The sequence below is a fragment of the Dromaius novaehollandiae genome, chromosome 18, assembly GCF_036370855.1.
Source record: "Dromaius novaehollandiae isolate bDroNov1 chromosome 18, bDroNov1.hap1, whole genome shotgun sequence".
Classification (NCBI taxonomy): Eukaryota; Metazoa; Chordata; class Aves; order Casuariiformes; family Dromaiidae; genus Dromaius; species Dromaius novaehollandiae.
The window spans coordinates 2,729,078-2,752,500 of record NC_088115.1 but is presented as its reverse complement, the minus strand read 5'-3'; the positions used below and the strand labels follow the sequence as shown (position 1 = coordinate 2,752,500).

At 41.2% G+C, this 23,423-nt stretch overlaps 1 protein-coding gene across 3 annotated transcripts; it reads right to left on the bottom strand.

The window, feature by feature from the left end:
• Window positions 1–886: 886 nt before the first annotated feature.
• On the bottom strand, window positions 887–22,477 carry NARF (nuclear prelamin A recognition factor). Of its 3 annotated transcripts, XR_010392121.1 has the most exons (13): window positions 22,182–22,477; window positions 21,204–21,303; window positions 20,440–20,520; window positions 19,199–19,342; window positions 17,301–17,433; window positions 15,060–15,194; window positions 10,165–10,283; window positions 9,140–9,269; window positions 8,358–8,430; window positions 5,658–5,795; window positions 5,134–5,291; window positions 1,442–4,543; window positions 887–1,410 (listed from the first exon to the last, which is right to left on the bottom strand). XR_010392121.1 is itself a non-coding variant. In XM_064522449.1 (12 exons), exons 2-12 carry the CDS (start codon window positions 21,228–21,230, stop codon window positions 4,302–4,304), a joined length of 1,380 nt encoding a protein of 459 aa, XP_064378519.1. In that variant the 5' UTR covers window positions 21,231–21,303; window positions 22,182–22,477; the 3' UTR covers window positions 887–4,301. The 3 variants fall into 3 exon arrangements, 2 of the variants coding, with proteins under 2 accessions (XP_064378519.1, XP_064378520.1); XM_064522449.1 differs by having other exon boundaries at window positions 887–4,543; XM_064522450.1 differs by lacking the exon at window positions 22,182–22,477 and having other exon boundaries at window positions 887–4,543; window positions 21,204–21,391.
• Window positions 22,478–23,423: the final 946 nt, after the last annotated feature.

The following is a 23,423-nucleotide window of genomic DNA, read 5'->3' as shown; positions in this document are numbered from 1 at the left end:
TGTAACCCCATAGCTTGCACTCTGCCCTTTTTAAATGGAGAATGCCTCTGCTTTGCTTGTACGAGGCTGACACAAGCCCTCATTGCTGTTTTTCATCTTGAGAGTAGCTAAGGACAACGTAACGTCTTGGCACCCCTCCTCAGAGCCTGTCCACGCTTCACCGTCAGTTCTTTGTGAAGGAGAATCTCTCTACTGCACACCAAACTGAATCTTTAAAAATGCAGACCACCTTTGAATCTAGTTATTGCTTTATGGAATATAGGGATCTAACTAGTCAAAGGGAATTTATGTAAGTATTGGCTAAACTCTTGACGGATGGAAAAAGCACTCCCCTCTTCCATTTTCAGGTAATTTTCATCCTTTCCTTCAACTGTTTAAGTATCAGGCTACACACAACCAAAAGCAAATCACCACTTCATGTTTGGCTGTGGCTTGGGAGGATCCTTCTCAAGTTTCAGAGCTGGAAAAGACTTAAAGTCATGTTACATTCTAGAACACAACCTATTCCTTAAAAGCAGATTCAGATGTCTGGGATTAAACACCTTTGCTGGTCCTTGTGCACAGGTCCCTTGTGCAGGGACTAAACTTCAGTGCAATTAGCCAGCCAGGCCCTTCCTCCCTGCTAAGAGAACACTCAAAAGCCACTAGGTGCTTGTCCATCTTGTAAAGATTTGATGTATTATTTTACAACCGCGATGCAGAAAGTTTTTCCTTCTCTATAGCAAGGTATGAAGTGTAGCTGTAATCTAGGATATTCAGGCAGTATTACTGCTACAGGCTTTTGGATAGTGTTCATGCTAAATTCGCTGAATAAGCAGGTATATTAGAATAAAGTATTTAAGAATCAAGGCAAGCTTTTATGTGGAATGAGACAATCACTACGTAATTCAGTATCAAGATTTATTAGGACAATTCATGGTCATGCTCCATTTGATTACAAAGCATCAAAATTTAGATAACTGTACATTATTCAAATATAATCCATACAGATACATCCATCATTTTAAGTGGTATCATAGCTCATATCCATCCTCATAAACGCTAGTGGACAAATATGAGGTGCAGTGGCTGAGGCAAACTTATTGGGCAAGATGTGGCAAAAGCACTTTACAACGTGTATCCCTTGCGGCAGCAGTCTCCGAATAAAGCACTATAACCCACGGGATCTACCACTCGCTATGCTCCAGTCAGGAATACCCCAAGGCGACTTCCAGATTACAGTTGAGCATCTCAAGTCATTCTCCCCCATTCTCTTCCATTTAGTCTTTCCTAAAAAGAAATCTCAAGACAGATTTGTCTCAGCGCAACATTCAACTGAGACGTAAAGCACTATGGCTGTGACCGCACTAGGAACTTCACCCATTGCTGAAAAGCCATCAGCAATGGAAGTTATTAGTTGCTGAAAACCTTCTTGTAAAACTGAACAACGCTAGTTTCAGACAGTGTGGCTAGAGACACATTATCAACAGTCATAAACTTCCCAAATGAAGACTTAAAAGCCAGAACCAAGTCTCAGGCAAGTCCTTCACTATATGTGAATTCACAACAAGGTTTTCCACTTTTAATCTTAAAAAAAGATATTAATAAAAAAAAAATCAGTGAAGGAAGGTGGAGGGGGAAGACTCTTATAGCTAGGGAAAGCAAGGTTTTTTCAAACTGGCTGTTTACAGAAGAGGGTTTTAAAAGCTTAAAATCAGTTTTACTTCAGCGAGTCTTACAAAACAGAGAAGCTGACCAAGTCTCAATCACGTTAAGTCACTAATTATAATACATACATTCCACAGAGCCACTAAAAGCTGTTCCGTTAGGTGCCTTCCTCATCCTTGAAAGGGTCTTGTGGCAGGCAAGTATTCTACTAGATTTTTACATTGCTACTTCCTCGACAGATTAAAATATTCAGTAGATGAGCATTAGTGGATTCAACTGAAAAAAAAATAATTTTTATGCATTGAGCCACCAACTTTCCCTTGTAGCTGGAGTTCAGCATAGTACATCATAGACAGATTTATTTCAGCTCTTGTCCCTTTCCTGCAGTCTTCCACCAGTATGGAAAGTGAGGCTCTTCAGCGCAAAAGGCAAGCGCAATGGCAAGAAAGAGCAGGTACAGCAGTGCCAGCTACAGAAGACGAGTATGTTTAAAGCTGTACAGGGGTGAAGTAGCTCTTTTGCAGCTTAGTAAAGTAACATCTTACCAGAAAAGCAAACGGAACTTTTTTGTACCATTTTATCCAGTATATGCACATAAAAAATAAGCATACTTTACAAAGAATGGAAGCAATAATTTAAACATGCTATCAAGCTATAACCATATATACACAGAAACATATGCCTATACAAGCATAGAACAAGACTTTATTACAAGATAATTCTTTTGAAATTTTTGAGGGAATGTGGGGAAATTTGAGGGAAAGAGATAAAGCAAATGAGATTGAAGGAGTTGTGCTGCTTCTAAAAGTAATCTGTTCAGAAATTCATTCAACACTACTGTCATCCTTTAGTAGATATTATTATGGTTTCATCTGTCTTCGCAGGGTTTCTGGACTCCCTTCCTGTACAGAGGTAGATTTCTGTAGGTTTTCTGATATTGCACCATTTAAGTATACTGTTTTTATTAAAACAAGAAACATAACGTACAAAGGCTAATTTATGGGTATACTCTCATCATCTTCATTCAGGTAGTCAGAGTAGGCAAACTCATGCACTTGAACGGGAACGTCCCTCAGAGTGAAATGTTTTATTATTTAGCTGAAGGAGGTTTACTTCGAAGCTGCGACTCTTAACAGCTTCAAATTAAACTGACTATTTCTTGGCATCAGGCTAATGTACTTAAATCTCTCCCTCTCCTCTTGAGCCTCTGTTGTTCAAGCCAATGCTGGGACTTGCATTGCTTTCACCACCACCTTAATCCCATCCACTGTGTGCAAGCTAGATACTGATTTCAAATATACACAGATTCTTGCAGTATTAGACTTTGCACATACAAGCAGTTATACACCATTAAGAAATTTATATGAAGATGCATTCAAACACTTCTTGAAGTGATTAAAAGCCCATCCGCACTTTCAGAGTGGAAAAGGAAAGCTGAAACCTTCCTAGTTTCGAAACAGCTGTTGATTAAGAACAAACCTAATATTATGAGGAAAACTTGAAGTTAACAGTAATTTGATCTTTGTCCACTCTTGAACACTCCTCTGACAACAAACCTCAAAAATAAGTGCACCAAAATTCATGATGCCCACATGAAGCAACTTTGATGAGCTCACAAGCGTTTCCTAATTCTTTTTTAGTATTTTTAGGTATCCATGACAAATTTATCTCCATATTAACAGACTTACAGAAAAATAAGGTTTTGAATACAATCTGGTATTCTGTGAACCCAAAGCATGAAAGAATGGAAGTGCTGTAATTCTGGCTGAGGTTGCATCTACCAAAGCTGTAGTATGTATGCCCAGGCTCAGCTAACAGTGAACATTTCACTTTCATAAAGAAGCCAGACAACATAGACAGCCTCATTCTTCCTAACTGCAAGTTTATATGAAAACTGAGGGGGGGGGTTGGGGGAACGCTCCTTTTGTACCAACCTATTTGCCACTATTTTTATTTAAGAATTGCATTATAACCACTTAGCATTATTTTCCAAAGTCCAGTTTATGTGAAGCATCCTGTTCCTTACAAAATGTTGCATCGGTAGGGAATGGTGCCACTAGTTTGGAACTGAGCAATTTTTACTAAAGTAAGGATAGAGAAGGCATAAATTAATTCATTACATTTCCCCATATACACACTTGTCACTGTAAAGGTTTTTTTTTTTTTTGGTTAACAAGGCAAGTAAATCCCAAGTTACTATACAACAACTGCAACAACAACATTAGAAATCATGATGACCATTTTCCCACGACGAAAGGGTTGGCGTACCTAGGAATAAGATGATCTTGCCTTCTTGGGGCAGCCTGTTTTGAAGTGAAAGGAATCCTCAAGCTGCAGTAGCTTCACCAAGAATTACACTCCCTGCACCCGGCAGGAAGTGCTTAGGTACCTTGCAAGATGGTGGTTTTGAACAGGGAAATCCACTGTACACAGGAGATTACACACAATAAGAGTTAACAGACAATGGCAGGAATCAGGGCTTTCAGAGATTTTTCATTTTGTTTTTAAAAAAGCAATGGTTCTTCGTAAGTAACAACTAGGGAAAGCATCTCATTCATTCACTCAGCTAGTGCATAGCATCTGCAATTGCATAGAATGTTTCCAGTGCTGAATCTGTAACTAAACCTAAGCAAATCTTCCGCAGGTTTGATTTGTTACCATTTGATATCCAGACTACTTGCTGTTTGATTTACTGCACTGTATTTGGTGTGCAAAGTTTCCTGGACCTTCTTGGAGTCCATTCCTTCCAACCAGTCCTGGTACATCTTCTGTACGTGCATGTTGGCTTCTGGAAGCCTAACAGGTATTGCAGCGTACACTTCTTCCATCTGGTTAAGCAGCGCTTTATCTGGCTTTCCATCTTCAGTTTGGGCCTGGCCTTTTCCATTTAAGCACCCTAAAGAAAAAGAAAAAAGCCCACAAGGGTGATGGATATTTGCTATGAACAGAAAGACTACACTAACTTGGAAAATGTTTTCATAGTGCTCTAAAAAGAAGAGGGAAAAAAAAAGCAAAAAACTGCTGTCTTTTTACAAAAATTAGCATCCCTCTCCATCATGCGTTTTATTTACTTAAACCAACTTCAGCATCAACAGCATCTTAATGTAAATGAGCTTTCCACAGAAACAATCTTTTCCTTTGCCTTGGTTTTATGATCTTAACTACATCCCTTGTCTTTTTTTGCCCTTAACATCTACCATTTCAGAGTCTTTCCTTTGAAGTTTGAAATAATCAAAAAGACCATGCTGTGACTTATTTGTACGTCAGTAGAAAGCAAATAATACTGTGTTTAATTTTAGAAAACTCCATGATAGTTTGAAGCAATCTGATATAGGTAGTTGGTATTCCAGATCATTCACTATGCAGTAAGCATCTTAGATTATTAAGATAAGAGGGAATCAAATTAAGTGCCTGCCTGTAAGACAACCTTCCTTTGAGATTCAAGGTGCGTGTGCAGGAGGGCGGTGGATCCACTATCATTCTTACCTCCCGGGCAGGCAAGGACCTCTACAAAATGGTATGAAAACTTTCCCTTTTTCAACTTCAGAACCATGTTCTGGATATTTCTAAAGCCGTAAGCTGCTGCAAAACGCAGCAGTGTCTCACCATCCTTTTCAAGCGTAACTTCTTGAAAGTCTTTGTTCCTGCAAAGATATACAGAGAAGATTTTAAACCACTGTATTACCAAAAGGCAGTTTGTATTCAGGTGCTTGTAAGAGAACAGAAAAGTAGGATAACAGCGGGATTAACGTTAAGTCTTCTAGTTGCTAAACTGTAACTAAAATAGAAGTCGGGTGGAATTTGCAGGATAAAAGTACACCTCACTTTAGGGGCAGATACATTTTATTAATAAAATGAAAGCCAGAAAGAGCTGCTTCACAGCAAATTTTCAGGTTTATAATACATAAAGGCCTATTGGTGGCTGAATCAGGTTAGTAGTAACTGCATTAAAGTTCACTGTAGCTCCAACTAGCCCATCCCACATGAGAGAGTACAGAATTCCAACTTACTTTAATGCTTTGTAGGTGATTTCTTTGACATCCATGCCAAAAAGCTCCTTTGCAGCATGTTTAAAAATGTGCTCCAGGTAACCATCAGATGTCTTCCCATCATGCCTTACTACATCTCCCTCCTTTATTTCACCAAACCTTAGAAAACAGCAGAAAAGGAAGATCAACTCAAAAATTTAATTCCTTAAGAAAGCAGAATTTATTCTTCCCCTTCTCTCCCTCCCAAAAGAAGCGTTTTATAGCAGTCAGTGGGAAAATAGTAACATTTCTATTTGTTAGACCCTAAACAAAATAAACTCTTTAGGGCTGCAGCACAGTGGTAGGGAAAAAAAAGAAAAAGGATGCAGAACTTTACATGTTCAGAAAACCTCAAGCAACAGTAATTTAAAAGAATGCATGCCCGATACCATCTAAAGACTTGGTTAACAGCCATTCATTGCTCAGGAGACATTTTGGGCAAAAACAACCAAATACAAGCTTGAAAAGTATTTAGAAGATTAACCTTAGCAGGAAACATTTTTAACCTGGGAAGATCTAAAAGCATTTCAGAAGTCACAAGCCTTTGCTCATGCAAGCAGCTCTCCTGCTGTGAATGCTACAGGTAGGAGACAAGTATTCAAGTGGGAATTTGTAATTCAGCATAGGGCCACATTATGCCTCCCCCATTAAAAACAGAGCACTGATGAGCACAAGTGGCCGCAGCATTGGCTGTACTGCACTACGTGCTGGTGAAAGCCAAAGACTGCAACTCTACAAGCTCATATTCCTTTGAGCAAAAGAGAAATTGCTAGGGGTGACTGGTATGGCTCATTTCAGGAAGAGCTTTTCTTCTTCAGATTAATGAACAGACGGATCTTTTGCTTTCACACATAAAAGCATCTCTAGTTAGAGTCTAATTTACCTTCCTCCTGGAACACCCAACCATGACCTCTCCTGATCTATACTGCTTGTTCTTGCCTGAGCATGGCATTCAACTGGGAAACCAAAGCAAGAACTACTGCTGAAAACACCTTACTAAAAATACTGAAGTTGTAATAACCACAGAGTTTAATCACTAAAGAACTGAAGTTTACAAATCTGGTATGTGTATCCCCTCTAAACCACACCATTAGATTTACTTAAGAAATACTGCAACTTTTTTTTTTTTAAATAATGCCAGGCAATTTTGCTCCATGATACTGCCTCCTAATTTTAGCCAACTGCTATTTGTTAACATTCTCTAGATGTAAAAATTAACTGAGAACTCAAATGCAAGTTACTTTGTTCACACTACTTTTCTAATACTAAAAATCACAGGTACTTCACTACAAATTGCTACCATGGTATAACTTATTTTAAGAAGAGGAGTTTAAGTTATAGTCATTCCTCTGAAAATCTACTTTGAAGACCCAAGAATAACAAAATTTAATGTCATCAGGTTTCACAGTTTGAGCCAAATTGTTAGATTAGTCCTTTTAAAAACAAAGACCTTATTCTCCAATATAAACTGATCCAATAAGACATGTACATTCTGAATAAGCCTTGTTCTTCAATTGGACAGGCCGATTCAGAAGTAAATGACTACGTGATTATGTCTGCAAGAACTTTATATATGTAATTTTCTATCAATGTAGTAGTTTCTGGCAGAAGTAATCATAGGAGCTGTACTGTACACACCGTACTGAAACCGTTACCACTGTATCACATCTCCCCAGCCTAGACAAGGTCTGTAGGAGACTAACTGAAAGTTAAAAGGATTTTTTCTAAGAATTTTCTTCCATTTTGTACAAGAAAGCATGTTTACTGCTCCACTACTAACTACCACTCTGTAAAGAAACCAAGTAACATCTGTCACACTTGAACTGAGATCAGTAAGCCGGAAGACCTGCCTTTGTAACTAAGATAACATGCATGCTGCTTTCTGGGGTAGTCATGCAGTGAGTAAACAAAATCTCATTAATGCTTTGTGTGATTTTCGTCTACAAGACTTCACCCTAAAGCATGCTTTCATTTTATCTAATCTTGAAAAACTGAGCTACTCTGTTTAGGATAAAACTGACTTAGCGTTTTCTGAAAGGGTACTATTTATGTTAATTCTACATGGATGCATTACAGAAAAGTGGAAATTTACTCTCAAGATGCAGGTCTGAATGAGAGGGAAGCACAGAACAGATGGTCAACCCCATGATGACATCCCGGCATATCCTTGTGTGAGGCCAGACAGCAGGAGGGGGGCAGATGAGGTTGTTCAAGTTTATAAATGCTCAAGCATAGGAAAGCTTTAGAGGAATGGCGTCAGACACCCTTAGACAACTTACTAGCAAGTCATAAACTTGATATTGTCAAATCTGGTATTTGAATCTAATATCTCTGCAATAAAAATTAACTAAAAAGCTACATATCTTCAAAAATCATAAATCTTAAATAACTTTGAAAGGGGCTGTTGTTTCAAATTACCTATTTTAGATTAATCGATACAGTAATAGTATTCACTGTTTCACATTACCTTTATTTTTAGCAATATGCCCCTAAAAGAACACTTCTGGGTTTTTTAGCTACTATATAAAGGGAAAGACTTCAGTATATTCAGGCTTTGATGCAGGCTTTTTCTTTTTTCTTTCCTTCAAAAGGAAAACATCCCTTTGAGAAATTTTATATTTATGTTGAATTTGCTCAAGAGTTTGTCATCAAAATAAAGCAATCCACAGCAAAACTACTTACAAACTATCTACAGCTACTTCAGTCACATCTTTCATAGACACATTTTTCTGTTCCATTATTTGGACAATTTCACCTGTAGAAAAATGTATGACATTTTACTTTCAACACAAAGCAAAATGCACATGCTGCATCTCCATTTAAGAGATCAATACTCCAACACCTACACGTGCTTACAGTCACATTCTCCCATTCTTATTAGTGTGAGTTCCCTCCAGTAACCAAGAAGCCTGGCACTTCCAGCCCTGAAGAAAAGGGCCTTCAACTTCCTCCAAGCTTTAAATGATGATATCCTTAGCCTTTCTGTGGCATAAAATCTGGAAAAAGTTTCTATACCACAGGGAAAAAAGGAGGATACATTGTTTGGACATTAGACTTAGAGACAAGAGCCACACCAAAAAGCCACTGGTGCCGTGCATTTGGAAAGTTAAGAATAATTCCAGTGGAGATTAACTGGTGAGCACAAACGAGCAAGACAAAGATTGTAATATGGATTTGCATAGCTTTTGCCTTTCTCAAGGGGTTGACAAGAACAAATCTGATTCTTGTTTTTGGATGAGTATCAACTCAAAATGTGTTTCTTGCTTGCACTTACCCTACACAATACCTCTACTAAAAAGAAGTATCTTTTCTTGTGCTTCTGGTAAAGCAGGAAAAAAAAAAAAAAGCCAGCCTTATCCTTCCACTAAAACAGGCTTGAAAAAAGAGAGTCCAGGATAAAGGCTATTCTAACAATGCAGATTCATGTATGGCTTGATTAATAAGAAGTTTAAAGAAGTTTTAACCTGATGTTAGAACACAATCAACTTCTTGAGAATTATACAAGGCAGTGTAGAAATCTTCCCGCAAGGCTTCCAATTTTTTGTCATAACAAGGCGCCACAATTACATGGAAAATTTTATCAGGAGACAAGTTCTGCGGGACATAAAAAAAAAAAAAAGAACATGTGAACTCCACGAAGAGCAAAGACAGCTTCAAGGATGACAAGGATGAAAAATACCACCATAAGCATTATACAGGTAATACTAATAATTAACCCCAGTGACAAACTGGAAGACTACAGCACACAGATGAAGTCATTTGGCAACAGTCATAAAGCATCAGCAACAATCATCCAAAGTCAAGAGTCTTCTGACTGAAACTCGGGCTTATTCCTTCAGACCACATTTTGTGCAGCTTTTATTGCATTCATCTTTCAAGGCAGTCAGAAGTCAAGACTTCAGAATTCTGTTTTCCAGCTCTCTCACTCCACTTTCATCCACCGCAAGTCCATCGACATTTCTGTATCCATGCAGAGAAAGCAATACTTTCCTATGTAATCTGAATGCAGTAAAATTTAAGTGTAATACGTAAAAAGAATGGCAATGTTTTCAATATGCACAACTGAGAAAAAGTTCAGTTTCTAGGGTGCAATGTTCTTTCTTGATACAGGAAAACAGGATAATTTCTACATTATTTTCCTCTGCTCCCTGTTTTGGCTGTAGTATAGAACTCCACAGGCAGCATTTAACAAAAAATCTCCTTAGCCGTCCTAGATTTAATATTATGCATAAATATCTAAACCCGTATTGCACTGGGAGCACAAGGATTGCTGCCAGCTTACAGCACATTGCATAAAATGAGGTTCTTTGTACTTTTTCTGTATCATGGATACTTGCATAGGAACAGAGCACATTCCATTCCTCAAGTGAAACAGTTCAGAAAGATGCTTTATCTTTTTATAGCACAGCAAGATGTATGTTTCAGTATTAAAGCCTATTAACCCATCTTTTTAGAAAAATATAAAGATAAATAAAGCAAAATTAGTTACCTGCTGCCTAGCAAAGTAGCCTTTCACCAGAGATCCCATGATCTGCTGCGGAGACTTTGCAGTGCAAATGTGAGAGGTCACGAGATTGGTAAGTACCCTTTCAGCATACCGGATCCAACCTAGAATGACAGCAAATCAGTGAAGTGGAATGTAAATGTGGCAAGCTGACACTTATAGCAAAGCAGCTCTTAGAAATGAAGAGGACTTCACAGTAGGTACGATGTTTCTGCAAGCCATTATTTACAGAAGCAGAAGCAACATTTCTGCTTTGAAAATGCAGTCTGTGTAGACTGGAAGCCCCACCTTAAAAACTGTAGGAAACCTCAAGACACTATTAACAATGGTTTACAATTGGCTATGGATAATCCAGTGTGTCATTAATTCTAGACGAACAAGCTATCACACCCTTTCTAATGCACAGATTTAATGAAGAACAGGACCCTAGCCGACAAAAAATAAGCTGACATTCTAGACCTCACCCCTTGCATCAGCAGATACTATAGCAGGTGTACTCTGTTCAGCTGCTTAACTGTAACCTTTTGCTTCCTGAAATTAAAATCTATGTACCAAGCTTGCCTTCTCTAGAAGAGAAGAATGAAATGATTATCTAAAATGGATGTGGATTATGCCTGGGGGAGGAAAGAAGGAAAAAAAAAAAAAAAAAAAAAAAAAAAAAAAAAAAAAAAAAGGGCTTCTTTTACTATTGTCAGGGTAGCCAAACCCCATTTAGAAACAGTCACCCCCACACACAAACACACACAGTCATCAACTCAAATCTCTCTATATTCAACATTCAGCCTTAGATCCTTAAGACTCCCTCTCCCTTTTACCAAACTCCTTTGGCATTTTGACAGTTTATCCTCACATCACCCCCAATATCTGGAGCAGCTCTATTATTCCCCATCTTCTAGAACAAGAACTAATTAAAGAGCAGATGAAAGTATTTGGGGTGCGTATCTCTTACTTAGGCACTGTAACTCTTACTGAAAAGAAGAGTCCAGCTTCTTTCACGGCAAGGACTTAAGTTCAGAACTCTTTTTGCTTCACCTATATGAACTCAGAACCAGGTAGCTACATGGGGCAGTAGTATCAGGCCCAGCCCTCTACGGAAGTTTGCTGCCTCTGGTGCTAAGGAGGAGTCAAAAAAATCTCATTTCATCTTTTAATCTTCAATCAGACCAGTGTTTAAATAAGATAAAAACTGCTGCAAGGTACATGCTACCCAAGAAAGGTAATACCTCCAGGTTAACTGTTAAACTTAAGAGATTATCAGTTTTTTATAAATACGTTCAATTCAAAAAACAGTCATGAAGGCCAGTGACAGCATGAAACTGGAATCCAAGTGGTATTCAGATGGTTTTTCTGTATGGAAGAGGAATGGTTTTCTGGAGTTTAGCGTAATAAACCTTTGCTGATGGAAATGGGAAGGTATAAATGTTAGGGAAACATGAGGATCCTCCAGCTGTTTAATACTACCAATCGAAGTACGTACTTTGAGATTAAGAGATACCTGTCCACACGAAAAAGTTCATCCAAGATGCACATGATCTTGCACAAGTATTCATTTATATTCTAGAAAAAGATATAGACTATAGATTTTCATGTCAGGGCTGTGCTGAATTGCTGATTTTTGAGTAGAAGTTTGCTTAGCGTTCAGTATCAACCAGCAGTATAAGTCTAAGGTATTATCTACAACAAAGGATTTAATTTCTTGGTGCTCGGTATACAGGCTAGATTAGCATATTCTGCATGATGTGCATATCATCATACTCCTTAAAGGGAGCCTCACATGCTGTCAAAATAGAACAAATGCTGCTTCAAACAAAACAAGGACAGGTTTTCTTAATTAAAAGGCAGTCTGCCTCTGGTCACTTTGGCAGCATTTCTGGACCTCAGCATTCTTCTTCCTTTAAACCACAATTATGATTACCATTGATCACCACAGTACTCTAGCTATGTGGCTCATTTTCAGAGGCTGAACGTTTTGAATATCGTAGTCACAAACTAGAAGAAAATTTCACTAAATCCTCCAAAACTGCTGCCACATTTTGCCTAAAGTAACTTCTTAAATTGTTTCTTTCCTTTGCAGTAGACAGAACAAATGTCCTGTAGTTCCAGCTCCGCAGTGACCATTAGTCATTGCTTCATTATACAAGCAGCCTTGGTGAATGAGCAATACAAGGCTTTTATCTGCACTTAACACATGCACTAGCTGTTTCTGCCTACTCATCAGCAGGGCAGAATTCCACAGCCACAGTTACAGGAAGCCTAAGATACTGAGGTCTTACATCAACGTACATCTGTACCCGTACAGACTTACACCCTTCATAAGTTCATTCAGATTCTTGGCCATTTGCTGTTTTGTGTTAGTGTCAAAGAATAAAAAGAAACCCTACAAATCACTGTGTAAGTTCTTACAGATATACTTCAGCACATACATTATTTTTAGTGGTTTATTGTAAACAGGTCGCGTACAGACCTACACTATAAATATCTATGCATCACTATAAAGTGCAGGAAAAGTAAGTAGAAAAGCGTTCACTATAAAATCGCGTTCCTGTAAAAGATAAGTCTGATTTACTGGGACATCAGCATCGGAATCCCAAATAGTTATGCTCTTCCCATATCTGTAAGCCTGTCCCATTTATCTTTTAGGAATTACCAGAGGCTGACAACACTTTAAAAACGCTGGCTGGTTCCTAGAGCAAGTGCTAAATGTCAGTAACCAATCCAGTAAATTAAGGAAGAGAAGTAATTATTTCTGAGGTATTATGCACAAAAATCAGTACAATGTTGCCATATTGTATTTTGAGCAGGAAATAAAAGCAAGAAGTTTTTTTCTTTTTCAAGGGAAGAGCAGGAAAAATAAAAACAATTAAGACGGACAACAGAGTGCCCTTTTCTCTGGTTCTGGGACTACGCCTGCTATGCTCTTTCACTCAGGGCAGGTTTTATACCACAGACCACTACTACAGAGGTCAATATTTCAATCTGTGGAAAGCTGCACCCAAAGATAAATAAGAGTAAAGCAGTTATACTTCAGTTCACATTGACCTTGTATCTACAAAGCTATATAAAAACCAATTTTGTGATAAACAAACACACCCAATAAATAACATTTCTGGGAAAAATTTGGGTAAGCTAGGGACAGAGAGGGGGAAGGAGGACAAGGAACAGAAAATGGACCCAGACAACTGAAGCCAGGAAGAAAAATTACTTTAAAGATGACCAATCATGAAATTTTTCTACACTTGCTATCAACGGGAACGAAGCATCACGCGCTTTCAGGATGGTCTTGCTGTGGTATTTCAGTTCAGTTTTCCAGCAGTGGAAAACACCCAAGCCTCGCCTCACATCTATACCACAGCAGATAGCTCGCACCATGACTAGCACTGAAAACAGGAACAGACAAGGCCAAAAAGCTCTCCGCCGGTTTTACATTCCAATAAAAGGTGCAGATAATCTCAGCTCTGTTTCTAGGTACAGAACATTAAAATTAATCCAAAAGAAGTTCTAAAAGAATTGCGCAGGTTCTGAATTTTAAATAAGCCATGTACAACAAAGCTGAGTAATAGGGGGTTGTTTCAACTTCACAGGTTGCGTGCAAAGAAAAAGGGAGCAGCATATGGCATGTCTGCTTCTGAAGATAGGAGATAACACCTACTAACAGAAAAGCCTAGAGACATTTTCCTCCTGATACCTATATACAATTTCTAAAGCACAACCCAGATACTTCCACTGGAGCATAGAGAATAAACAAAGTACAAGTCTAATGATCAGTAATTAAACTTTAAACTTTACATCAAGGACAACAGCAGAATCTGGAGATGACCAAACACATATTCCAATTCACTCTTGTTTAAATGTAACATTTCTTTAAAGGAATATAATCCACTTCAGTTATTCCAAAGTTAGAGAGAACTATTTTTGTATTTTTCCTAGAAAACCTTTTGAAAAGCACCACAGCAAACTTATTAGGGTGGGACTGGAGTGGGGAGAACTGGACAAAGGAATGACTTTTGCCTCCTTATCCATATTTGTGGTTTTTAGACAGTAACTGATCACACAGGGTAACTCAAATAACAGTGTGCTAATAAATGCAAGTAGAAACGACCAGGACAGAGGAAGACTGGGAGGTACTATATCTTTTCAGTTATGATAAATGCAGATTCTGTTCATAACAGAACATATCTCAGGTGCAAAATTTTCAAACAGTGTGACATTTCAAGCTGGAATTATTTTGCAAATTTTAGACATCACCTCTCACACTCAGTAAGAGCTTCTTCTATGAAAACGATGTGAAATACAACTAGCTACTAGAGTCCAGGTATAAGCACTGGCACAGGAAACTGTTTGTTCTGGTTCCTTTTACTAGCAGAAGTTGTGGACTACCAGCAAGGTTCGTTTTCAGAAAGAGCAACAACAGACTTCACACACCATACCTTTCTGAGAGCTCAACAGGAGACAACTGTAAGATGAAGATAGGGAACTTGCGGGAACCTTTGTATCTGACTGCACAGGAGCTGTACTGAATCAGCACGTACCTTATCCAACATGATCCCACCCACTCTTGTCTGCATGGTTCACATTTATGGCTGTGGCAGCTTGCTTGCGTATGGGAAACCTGCTGCTGCTGATGCATGATAACAAACTCTGCCCTCCCAACAGCTCAAAGAAAACGGGACAAACAAACACTGCATTAAAACACACCGAGGACGACCAGCACGATAGGTAACATATACCAAGTAGTGCAAGATTCAGTGTCTTTCAAAAGCAAAGCCAAAAAGCTGCAAGTTCTGTAAGGTTCCCAAACAAAACCACTCTGTTCTTAGTTCCTTGGTGGTTCCAGTGAGACTAGGCTGAAGGGCAGAAAGGTTCGAGAAATCAATTCTCACCAGGACAAGCAGAGGCAAACATTGGTAAGGCATGCTCCTCCTGGTTCCTCTGTTGATACCGCTGCACAAATTCCCTCTGACTCTCCAGAATACTGAAATCGGCAGCTATAGTGGTGTCAAATACATAATGCACCCCTATGAAACAAAGTGATAAGGAAAAGTGAATTACTACATTTCCTATCTCACAGGTTTCTTCCTAAGTCCCACGTCTATAGAAAAACTTACAAGATCAGTGGACATACTCTTTACCCTCTACAAATTATCACAAGTAGTACAGTCAAAAATAGAAGACATACATTGAGAAGACTATCTTGTTTGCGTCCTGAATTTAAAAGAAGTAACATCTTGTTAATGCTGACTAGCAACATTTCAAATGGCTGTCTGCTTCCTTAGGAAAAGCTTGTCATTGAGCACACATTTGCTTCTTGTTTGCTTGTTTAATTGAAGGGTGTCTCAAGATAGCAGAGCTATACGCAGCAACTCTTCAAAGTGAGCATTTTTTTTAAAAGACATGCTGAAGTCACATTTTTTAATCCACAAAAACTTACATATCCCAGTATTAGGCATATCTTCCACTGCTGAAGATGCCTGGGAAAGTACACAAGTGTATCACCAACACAGTAAAGACCTTCCATCTTTTTATGTACCTGTTTACATACTCCCTATACACCTGTGTAATACTCAACACGTTCCTGCAGCAAGGGAAGCAAAGATAATTAAAGTCTTCTAAGAAAACTGGGGCCCAACAGAACTTAGCATTTCTTTCTGATGAAGAAAATATACTGGGTACAGAGACACATAAAAACATACTGTAAGGCAGACAGCAGTTTACAGGCTTATTACCCTCCTTCCTCTCTCAAGTATGTTAAAAAAAAAAAAAAACCCACTAAACTACAGGCAACAGGCAAACTGTAAACTAAACTACTTTTTTTTTTTTTTTTTTTTAACAATTTCATAGAGAATACAGTATAAAGAACACAGGAAATACAACTTTAATATTAAATAGGCAGATACAGCACACTTCTTGCAAGTCATTTCAAATTACAGAGAAAAACAGAATTAATCTTCTAGAGACATAAAATGTCAAAGGACCAGTAGCCATTTAGGGTAAGAACTCCCCTCCTCCTCAGCTACAAAATAAGGGGATCTCTTATTGAAACTCATGACCAAACTCTCTTTGGCCTCTCGCTAGCAAAGGTTTCGCCCATGAGAAAAGTCAAATTAAAGGACTCACTTGTTTTAGTTACGGGAAAACATATTTAAAAAAAACAAGTTTCCTCTTTTTTTTCTCCAGAAATTACTCATAAATAAGGCTTCCTTACTTTTCTGTTTGTTCAGAAAGTCACATGTTGCAGTCCTATGAGGGTATGTATTGCCACATTGTTCACCACGCGTTTTAGTTTTTCCTAGGTATGTCTTCCTCTCTTTGAATGCTACAGAAATTAACTGACAAAAGACCTTGCGCGTTTTCTTTCTGTCCATCTACCAATGGATGCAGAGGAAGACAAATCCAGATCTGGAGAGGCTGCTCATTTGCAGCCATTTCCCGCCCCAGCAAAATGACCTTTATGGTTGCAGATCTCCCTAAATTCAGTTATCAGGCATCTAATAGGAAAGAAATAAGCCCTCTTTCTTCAGCGTATCTATTTATACCAATCCCTTTACTAACAAGGCTTGCACAGCAACAAGGCATAACGGCACCCAAAGGCATTTTTACATGCCTTTCACAATGTGTAAATGGTTTTAAATTCTGCCTGTTTGTACAAGCCACCTTTCAAGGATAAGCCCTAAAAAGTCTCACTTCTAAAATGTTACTTCTTAAACGGAAAAGAAAATCCGGGTACCAGAGACATCTACTTCTGATGGAAGCTAGCCTGCTTCAAGCAGCACAGATCATGTGCTTTGAATTAAATAGAGTAAGGAATGTTACTGTATTTCACTTTTTCTAGATACACTCAAACTAAAACTGATAACCCAATCCTTCAGAACAGAATGAAAATGTCTGTGAAGAAAAAAAAAATAAAACCTGATCTCCATGTGAAGCTTCTAGAGAGCCTACAGAAGCAAGGGGGGGGGGGGGGAAAGAAGAAAGAAAAGGGCAAAAGAGAGCTCATTGAACTCTTAAACCAGATTGTGTAATGCCATTTAATGACTGCATAACTAACATAATTCTGCTAGGGAAGCAAAAGCCCAAAATAACCTCCCCCTTCCGCTCCACCATCATAATAAACTCAAACTTACCGAGACTTTTGAGGAAACCACAGAGTCTCCTGGCTGCATCATTCACAGAGAGACCGAATTTAGCAGCAAAATAAGGCAATGACTGAGGGCATATAGACACTGCCAACACTTTGTGTTTTGAGGTATCACATTTCTGGTAAACAAAACAAAAACACAAGAAACAAGGTGCGTAATTACAAGGCAAGTTCTCTATTCTCCCTCCCTCTTCCACTCCTGAAAGCTATTCCTCAGTACCCTATGCTTCAGTGGGCCATACGATGAAGACTCCTATGAAATAACTACTATGTTTCTCGAGGACAGAACAGGATTTCTTCTGATCCTGACAATGTTGAGCTGTAATCATCTGCAGACATTGCTTTTGTATGATCCAGAGAAACCCATCCCTTCTAGGACAATCTTGTGTTTGGCCTGTTAAGGGTATAAGGAAAATTCAGAAACATACAGCACCTACAAAGTTTCAATTCCTAGCAGAATCTAATATCCCCAAATAAGAAAAAGCAGTATGTTTAATATTAAAAAGCATTTAAAACTAATGTTTCCAGGAGTGTGAGCATCTGAAGTTACAAATCCAACCGTGCAAACTACGGATGTGATTCTTTGTTAAAGGTTCCTCTGTGGTTCTCTCACTGGAGAAGTTGAGGAAAAGCAGCAAGAAAAGAACCCTGAACAAACCAATTCACAGCACAATGTTTTGTTAGCACTGAAGAACCATTTGAAAATACCTTAAGTAATGCACAATTGTAAAGCACTGGTGACCGTGGCATTTACTTGAATGTGAATCTTGTGTTTTAGTTGGTTCTTGTAGCCATTAGAGTTTCTTACCTACATTGGTAGAATCCCTGAAAGACAAACTGGGACATACGCCACAGACAAGTGTCGCTCTAGAAATGCCAGAGACCATAGTTTGTACTTAGACACCCTAAACACTACACAATGGCCCTGAAGCAGAGCTTCTCACTGACTTGGCAAGGTACCTTGCTTGCTCACTGTGCTATTTATGACCCCCTGAACTTCTGTTTCAGGGTACCTGGCTGCCTCCAAATTGTTGATATTGGACTCTCTCTGGATAGGATCCCACGTGACCTGGTACTTTTTCCTTGTTTGTCTCCAATTGCTATTTCTTTTTGTCATGTACATCATCATGCTGTACAGAGTGTTAAACTAGTTTTAAGAAAAATGAACCGCTATGTGAGGAATACTCTTATTCATGATACTTAGGTACATATTAAGAAAAAGACAGCATCAATTCTGAAGTAGCTTTTCCCTACCAAGTAAGAACACAGAAGTTTGGAATGGAAACAAAATAATTAAATCAATATCAAGATCTGAAGATTTGAGCACTGGACGTATTAACTACCTTCCAGGGAATCTAGATCTCAGCAGGCAATTTAAGACAGCAACAGAACACATTTATCTGTTTTACATGAGAGTCTTGGCCAACAACTTATATTCCAAATACAGACTACTCAAATACATACTAAAAACAATTCTACTTTCAAAAACTAGCCTTTGGTAACTTCATATTCTGTGGACACACTGCCATCAGAAACACCCAGAATAATCCCTGTAACTGGGATATATATGCATATTTATAAACACTGAACCACAGGCTAATTATTATTACAATAATGAGGTAGTTGTATTTTATAAAAACTTGACTTCTGTAGGTGCAGTAACCTTCTTCTGACACTTAGGTTCAGTGCTGTGATCTTGCCTCTCTACTGCAGAATTATTTTAAGTACTTCACTGTTCATCTTGTCTTCAGTCTTCACTTCCTCTTTATATAAAGTATATCCTGACAAATCTTCACATTATCTGCCTCGGGAAACCAAGCTGCTTAGTCATTCTGTAATTTCCTCCTCCTCACAGAAAACAGTGTACTACTACTGTCAGTTTACCTTGTTAAGGTTGAGTATGCGAAAGAGCTCCTTCTGATTCTGCTGGAAAACCCTGACTCCTTCTTCTGATGTCATGCAATTGTCACAAGCTAGGCAGTCGCTAAGGAGTATTTTAGCATTAGCCAAAGTATGAAACTCATTTTTCTGGGAAAAAAAAAAGTGCATAGATACACATGTGAATAAACAAACGTTTAACAATGATCAACCAATTTTCAGGATCTCTGTAATGACACATCTGAAGAGCAAGCATGCTCTATTTTGTTTAAAACAAGACAATCCACGATGCTCAAATAACATGTAAGATTATTTAGAAGTAATCAAAATAATCTGTTCCATCCTTCTATATGGCTCTGCTCCTATTATTACTGTGAAACTGCAAAACACTTAAGATCTAAATTTAGCCCCGAAGTCCACATTCTAGGTACTTGATTTGCACTGAATTTTAGGACTGACAGTCCCCATCAATTTGCCAAGCAATTGAGAAACCTTTCATTTGAATTATTAAGTCTCTTTAATAGAAACACAAGACCTGGAGTGACTAGCTTGTTTTTTTCCCCAAGCAAGTACTAGCCGTGTTTGCAATCAAAAGAAAACATATTAATTTTTTGAACTTTGTTTGCTTCACACAGCAAGATGGCTTTGGTAAAAGCAGCTCCAATAGGTACAAACAGAATATAGCTTTAGAATTGACCATTCACTATAATATCAAGAGTTCTATAATTCCAGCTAAAATACTGTTGGCAGCTCATCTGTGCATAGAAGGGACACTTGGACAGAAGTGCAAGATAGCGAGACCACTTCATTAAGAACCCATTCCCAGAGAAACAGTTACAGATCACATACTGCTCCTTGACCGATAAGATTGTCTCACGTAGAAATGAAAACACATTTTGTGCATTTTAACTGTCAAGCACCCCTCTTTCCTCCTTCTGAGCCCTGTTCTGATTATTTGAGGCAAGATCTGCATTCTTCTTTACATTCAACTTCAGACAAAAAAACCTTAAACTTCTGTTCAGTGCTTGCATACTAAGGGGTTTTTATTCCATCTTTTTAAAAGGTTCTTGATTCTCATAAGATATGTGGAAGTGCTCATAATTTTCTACCACTGCTTGTTGCCTAGTGTGCTTTATGCTCAGTACACCTGAAAACTTTCTGTAACACTATCCCTTTGGGGCATGCTGCAGAGAAGAACAAAAATAAAAGTATATATTTGATATTTTTCTTTTTACAAGGATTGTTACCTCTTCAAATTCGGCATTTGAAGTCAATGCATTAACAGATGTATTCTCCGTATCATCATTTTTCTGTTTTTTACTGCATTCCTGAAACAAACAAACAAAAAAACCCCCATACATTAAGCAAAATGTCAGTTGTTAAATGAATCTTTGCTGTTCATATCATTAAAAATTATGTAGCTTTTCTTTAATGTTTTTGACAGTCGAATGCAAGATGCTGTGTTTTCAAAGCACATTTGCCACAGTGAAAACAATTCCTCAGAAATTCACTTGCTTCAGTTTCAAAGTTCAGAGTATTTTTATCCCCCAAGGAGAAGATTAAATAAAAAACAGGACAAGTCACGCACAGATCGCAACCACAGCACTGCGCGAGCATTCGCGGCAACGTGACACCCGTGACACGACAACATTTAACACTTTTCGGGGGGGGGGGGGGGGGGCGAATCACGTCCTTTGTGTGCTACCAAAACGTGTCTAGAGAAAACAAAACGCAGCCGGGAAGCAGCTGAGCACGGAAGGCACGAGGCCACCCGGAGTCATTTCGGCTGCCAGAGCGACCGGTGACCTTGGAGCCGCCGCCGCACTCCCGCCTCGGGGCAGCGCAAGGACCAACGCGGGCTGGCGGCCGCCTCAGGGGGGACCCGGCCCCAACGGCACCCCCCCTCCCCTCCCCCAACGGCCCCTAACGGCTCCCAACGGCCCCCCCTCCCCCCGTGCGGGCGCCCGCCTGAGGGGCGCCGCCGCCGCCCCCCGCCCCGAGCCGCGCTCACCTTTTTGGTGCAGTTCTCGCACTTCATTTGCGAGCCCGCCGGCACCGTCCGGCCCGCGCGCGGCTGCCGAGCGCTGCTCCCCGCCGCCGCCGCTGCCGGGCTGGAGCAGAGCGGGGGGAAAGCAGGTGAGCCGAGGCCGCCCTCGCGTCGCCCCCCACCGCCCTTTGTTGCCGTACCCGCCTCCTGCCCCTCGCGTCGCCCCCGGCGGGCAGGCGGGCCGCGGCGCCCCGCAGCCAATGCGGCCCCCGGGGCGGGGGCGGCCCCGCCGCGCCCCTCACGTGCTCCGCAATTTACTACGGCTTAATTAGCCAACAAACGCCTGCGGCCGCTGCACCGCCGGCCCGGGCACCCCTGCCCGGCCCTCGCCGTTGCCGCGCTCGCGTCTGCTCGGGGAGGCGGGGGGCTTTGCGGGCACGTTTGTCACCAGGGCTTTAAGCTTTTTTCGCTTCGTGCAACAGTCGTGAAGGAGATAGAGGGTAAAACCACTCATCCATTAAAAAAAAAGCTGAGATGCGCAGGAGAAAGCCGGCTCCTCGCGCTGACACCCGCGGAGAAAGGGCTCCGAGAGCGCAGAGGCGAGAGCGCTGCACAGCGCGGCCCGCTTCCCCCGGCAGAGCGCGGCCCCTCCGCACTGCGCCGCCAGCGCCCCCCTGCCCCAGCCCCGGGGCAGAGCACGGCCGCCGCCGCCGCCACCCGGCCCGGGCAGGACGGCCTCTGCGCCGCCCCCACCCAGCCTCCCGCTCCGCGGCTTCTAACAGCCGCGGCTCCACGGCGAGCAAAGCCCCCTCCCCGCCGCAATCACAGCGGCGGCGCCGGGCCGGGGGCTGCCGGGGAGCCCCCCCGCGGCCCGCCCGCGCCGGACGGGCGGCCCGAGCTGCAGCTCCTTCGCGCCGTAAAACACAAAAGGGCAAAAAAAAAAAAAAAGAAAAAAAAAGGGAGAGGGGAAGGGGGGACTGGAAGAAGGACCGCGCACCGTACCTCGCTGCTCGCTCTACCGGCGGCAAACCGCGTCCGCGGCAGACCCCAGGCGCATCGGCGAGGCGGCCGCAGGCGGGCAGCGCGCAGCGCCAGGCGTGCCAAGGCGGCGAGCGGGGCGCTTCTTTGCCTCGCCGGCGGCTCCGCGGCACGTTCCCGGCGCGGCCCGCCGCCTCCCCGCCCCCCGCGCGCCGGGGCCCATTGTGGACCTGAGCGCCGTCACGTAGCCGCCGCCGGCGGCAGCAGCGGCAGCGCCCCCGCGCGCGCCCGCGCCCCCCTCCGGCAGCGCTGCCCGCGCAGCCCCGCGCGCTCGGCAGCGGAGCCGCGCGCCGCACGTGACCGCGGCCACACGTGTCCGGCCCCCGCCGGGGTCGCGCCGGGCGCCCTCTCCCGCGGCGCCGCCTTCAGCGCCCGGCGAGGCCCGCGGCCAGCACCCGAGCGCCGGCTGCGCCGGGCGAGCTGCGATTTGCATCCCCCGGCTTCTCCCAGCGGCCAGCCGCTTCCTGGAGGGTTGTTTTAATCGTGCACAGTTAGACCAGACGAAGGTGCATGTTTCTTTTCTCTGACATTTGTTCTCTCTCTCCATTATTTTTTACAGAATAACGGTTTTGAAGTTTAACACACAAATCGGCAGCAGCGTTTTATTTAGCCAATATGCTATGATCTCCGTAACGAAACACAGCTATCACTGCGGCTGTTACCACGCAGACATCAAGAAGTCTCATCTATAACAAAGTTACTAAACGTGCATATCCCCCTTCCAAAACCTCCCAGGCCCCCAGAGCACCAGTTCAGATGTCTATGCATTTATGTGAAAATGCCTTTCTAATTGATCAATTTATAATGTTTAAGCACAAAGGTTCAATTCACATTTTGCTCACTCTTTTAACGCTCCACCCTAAGAAATAAGCATATACCTATATCTTTGCAGAGTTTTTCAACTATAAAATGGCTCTTTTTTAGGAACAAAACCACCAAACTTCCAAAAACTATGTTGTTTTCAGTTTAAAGTGCAACTTCCCTTTATCAAGTGCACTGCGTAAGTCTTTTCCTATTACAGGTTAGGGCTGAACACTTTAATCCACAGACAAAAATATTCATTAGGCATAAATGCTAATGCTGCACAAGAACTACAGACAGTCATGGCTGCAGAAGTTTGTAACGCAAGCACATCACTCTCCACGTGCCTGTTTCACTGCAACTGTCTGTAACAGGCATCACAATCCAGAGAGGCAAATATTTGTT

Coding starts and splice junctions, on each gene's coding strand:
- NARF (XM_064522449.1), bottom strand. CDS start 21,230: ATGAAGTGCGAGAACTGCACCAAAAAG. Junction 15,195..17,300: donor TGGTTTCCTCAAAAGTCTCG/GTAAGTTTGAGT, acceptor TTTGTTTCATAG/GGGTGCATTATGTATTTGAC. Junction 4,544..5,133: donor GGTCCTTGCCTGCCCGGGAG/GTAAGAATGATA, acceptor CTTTTTCTTTAG/GGTGCTTAAATGGAAAAGGC.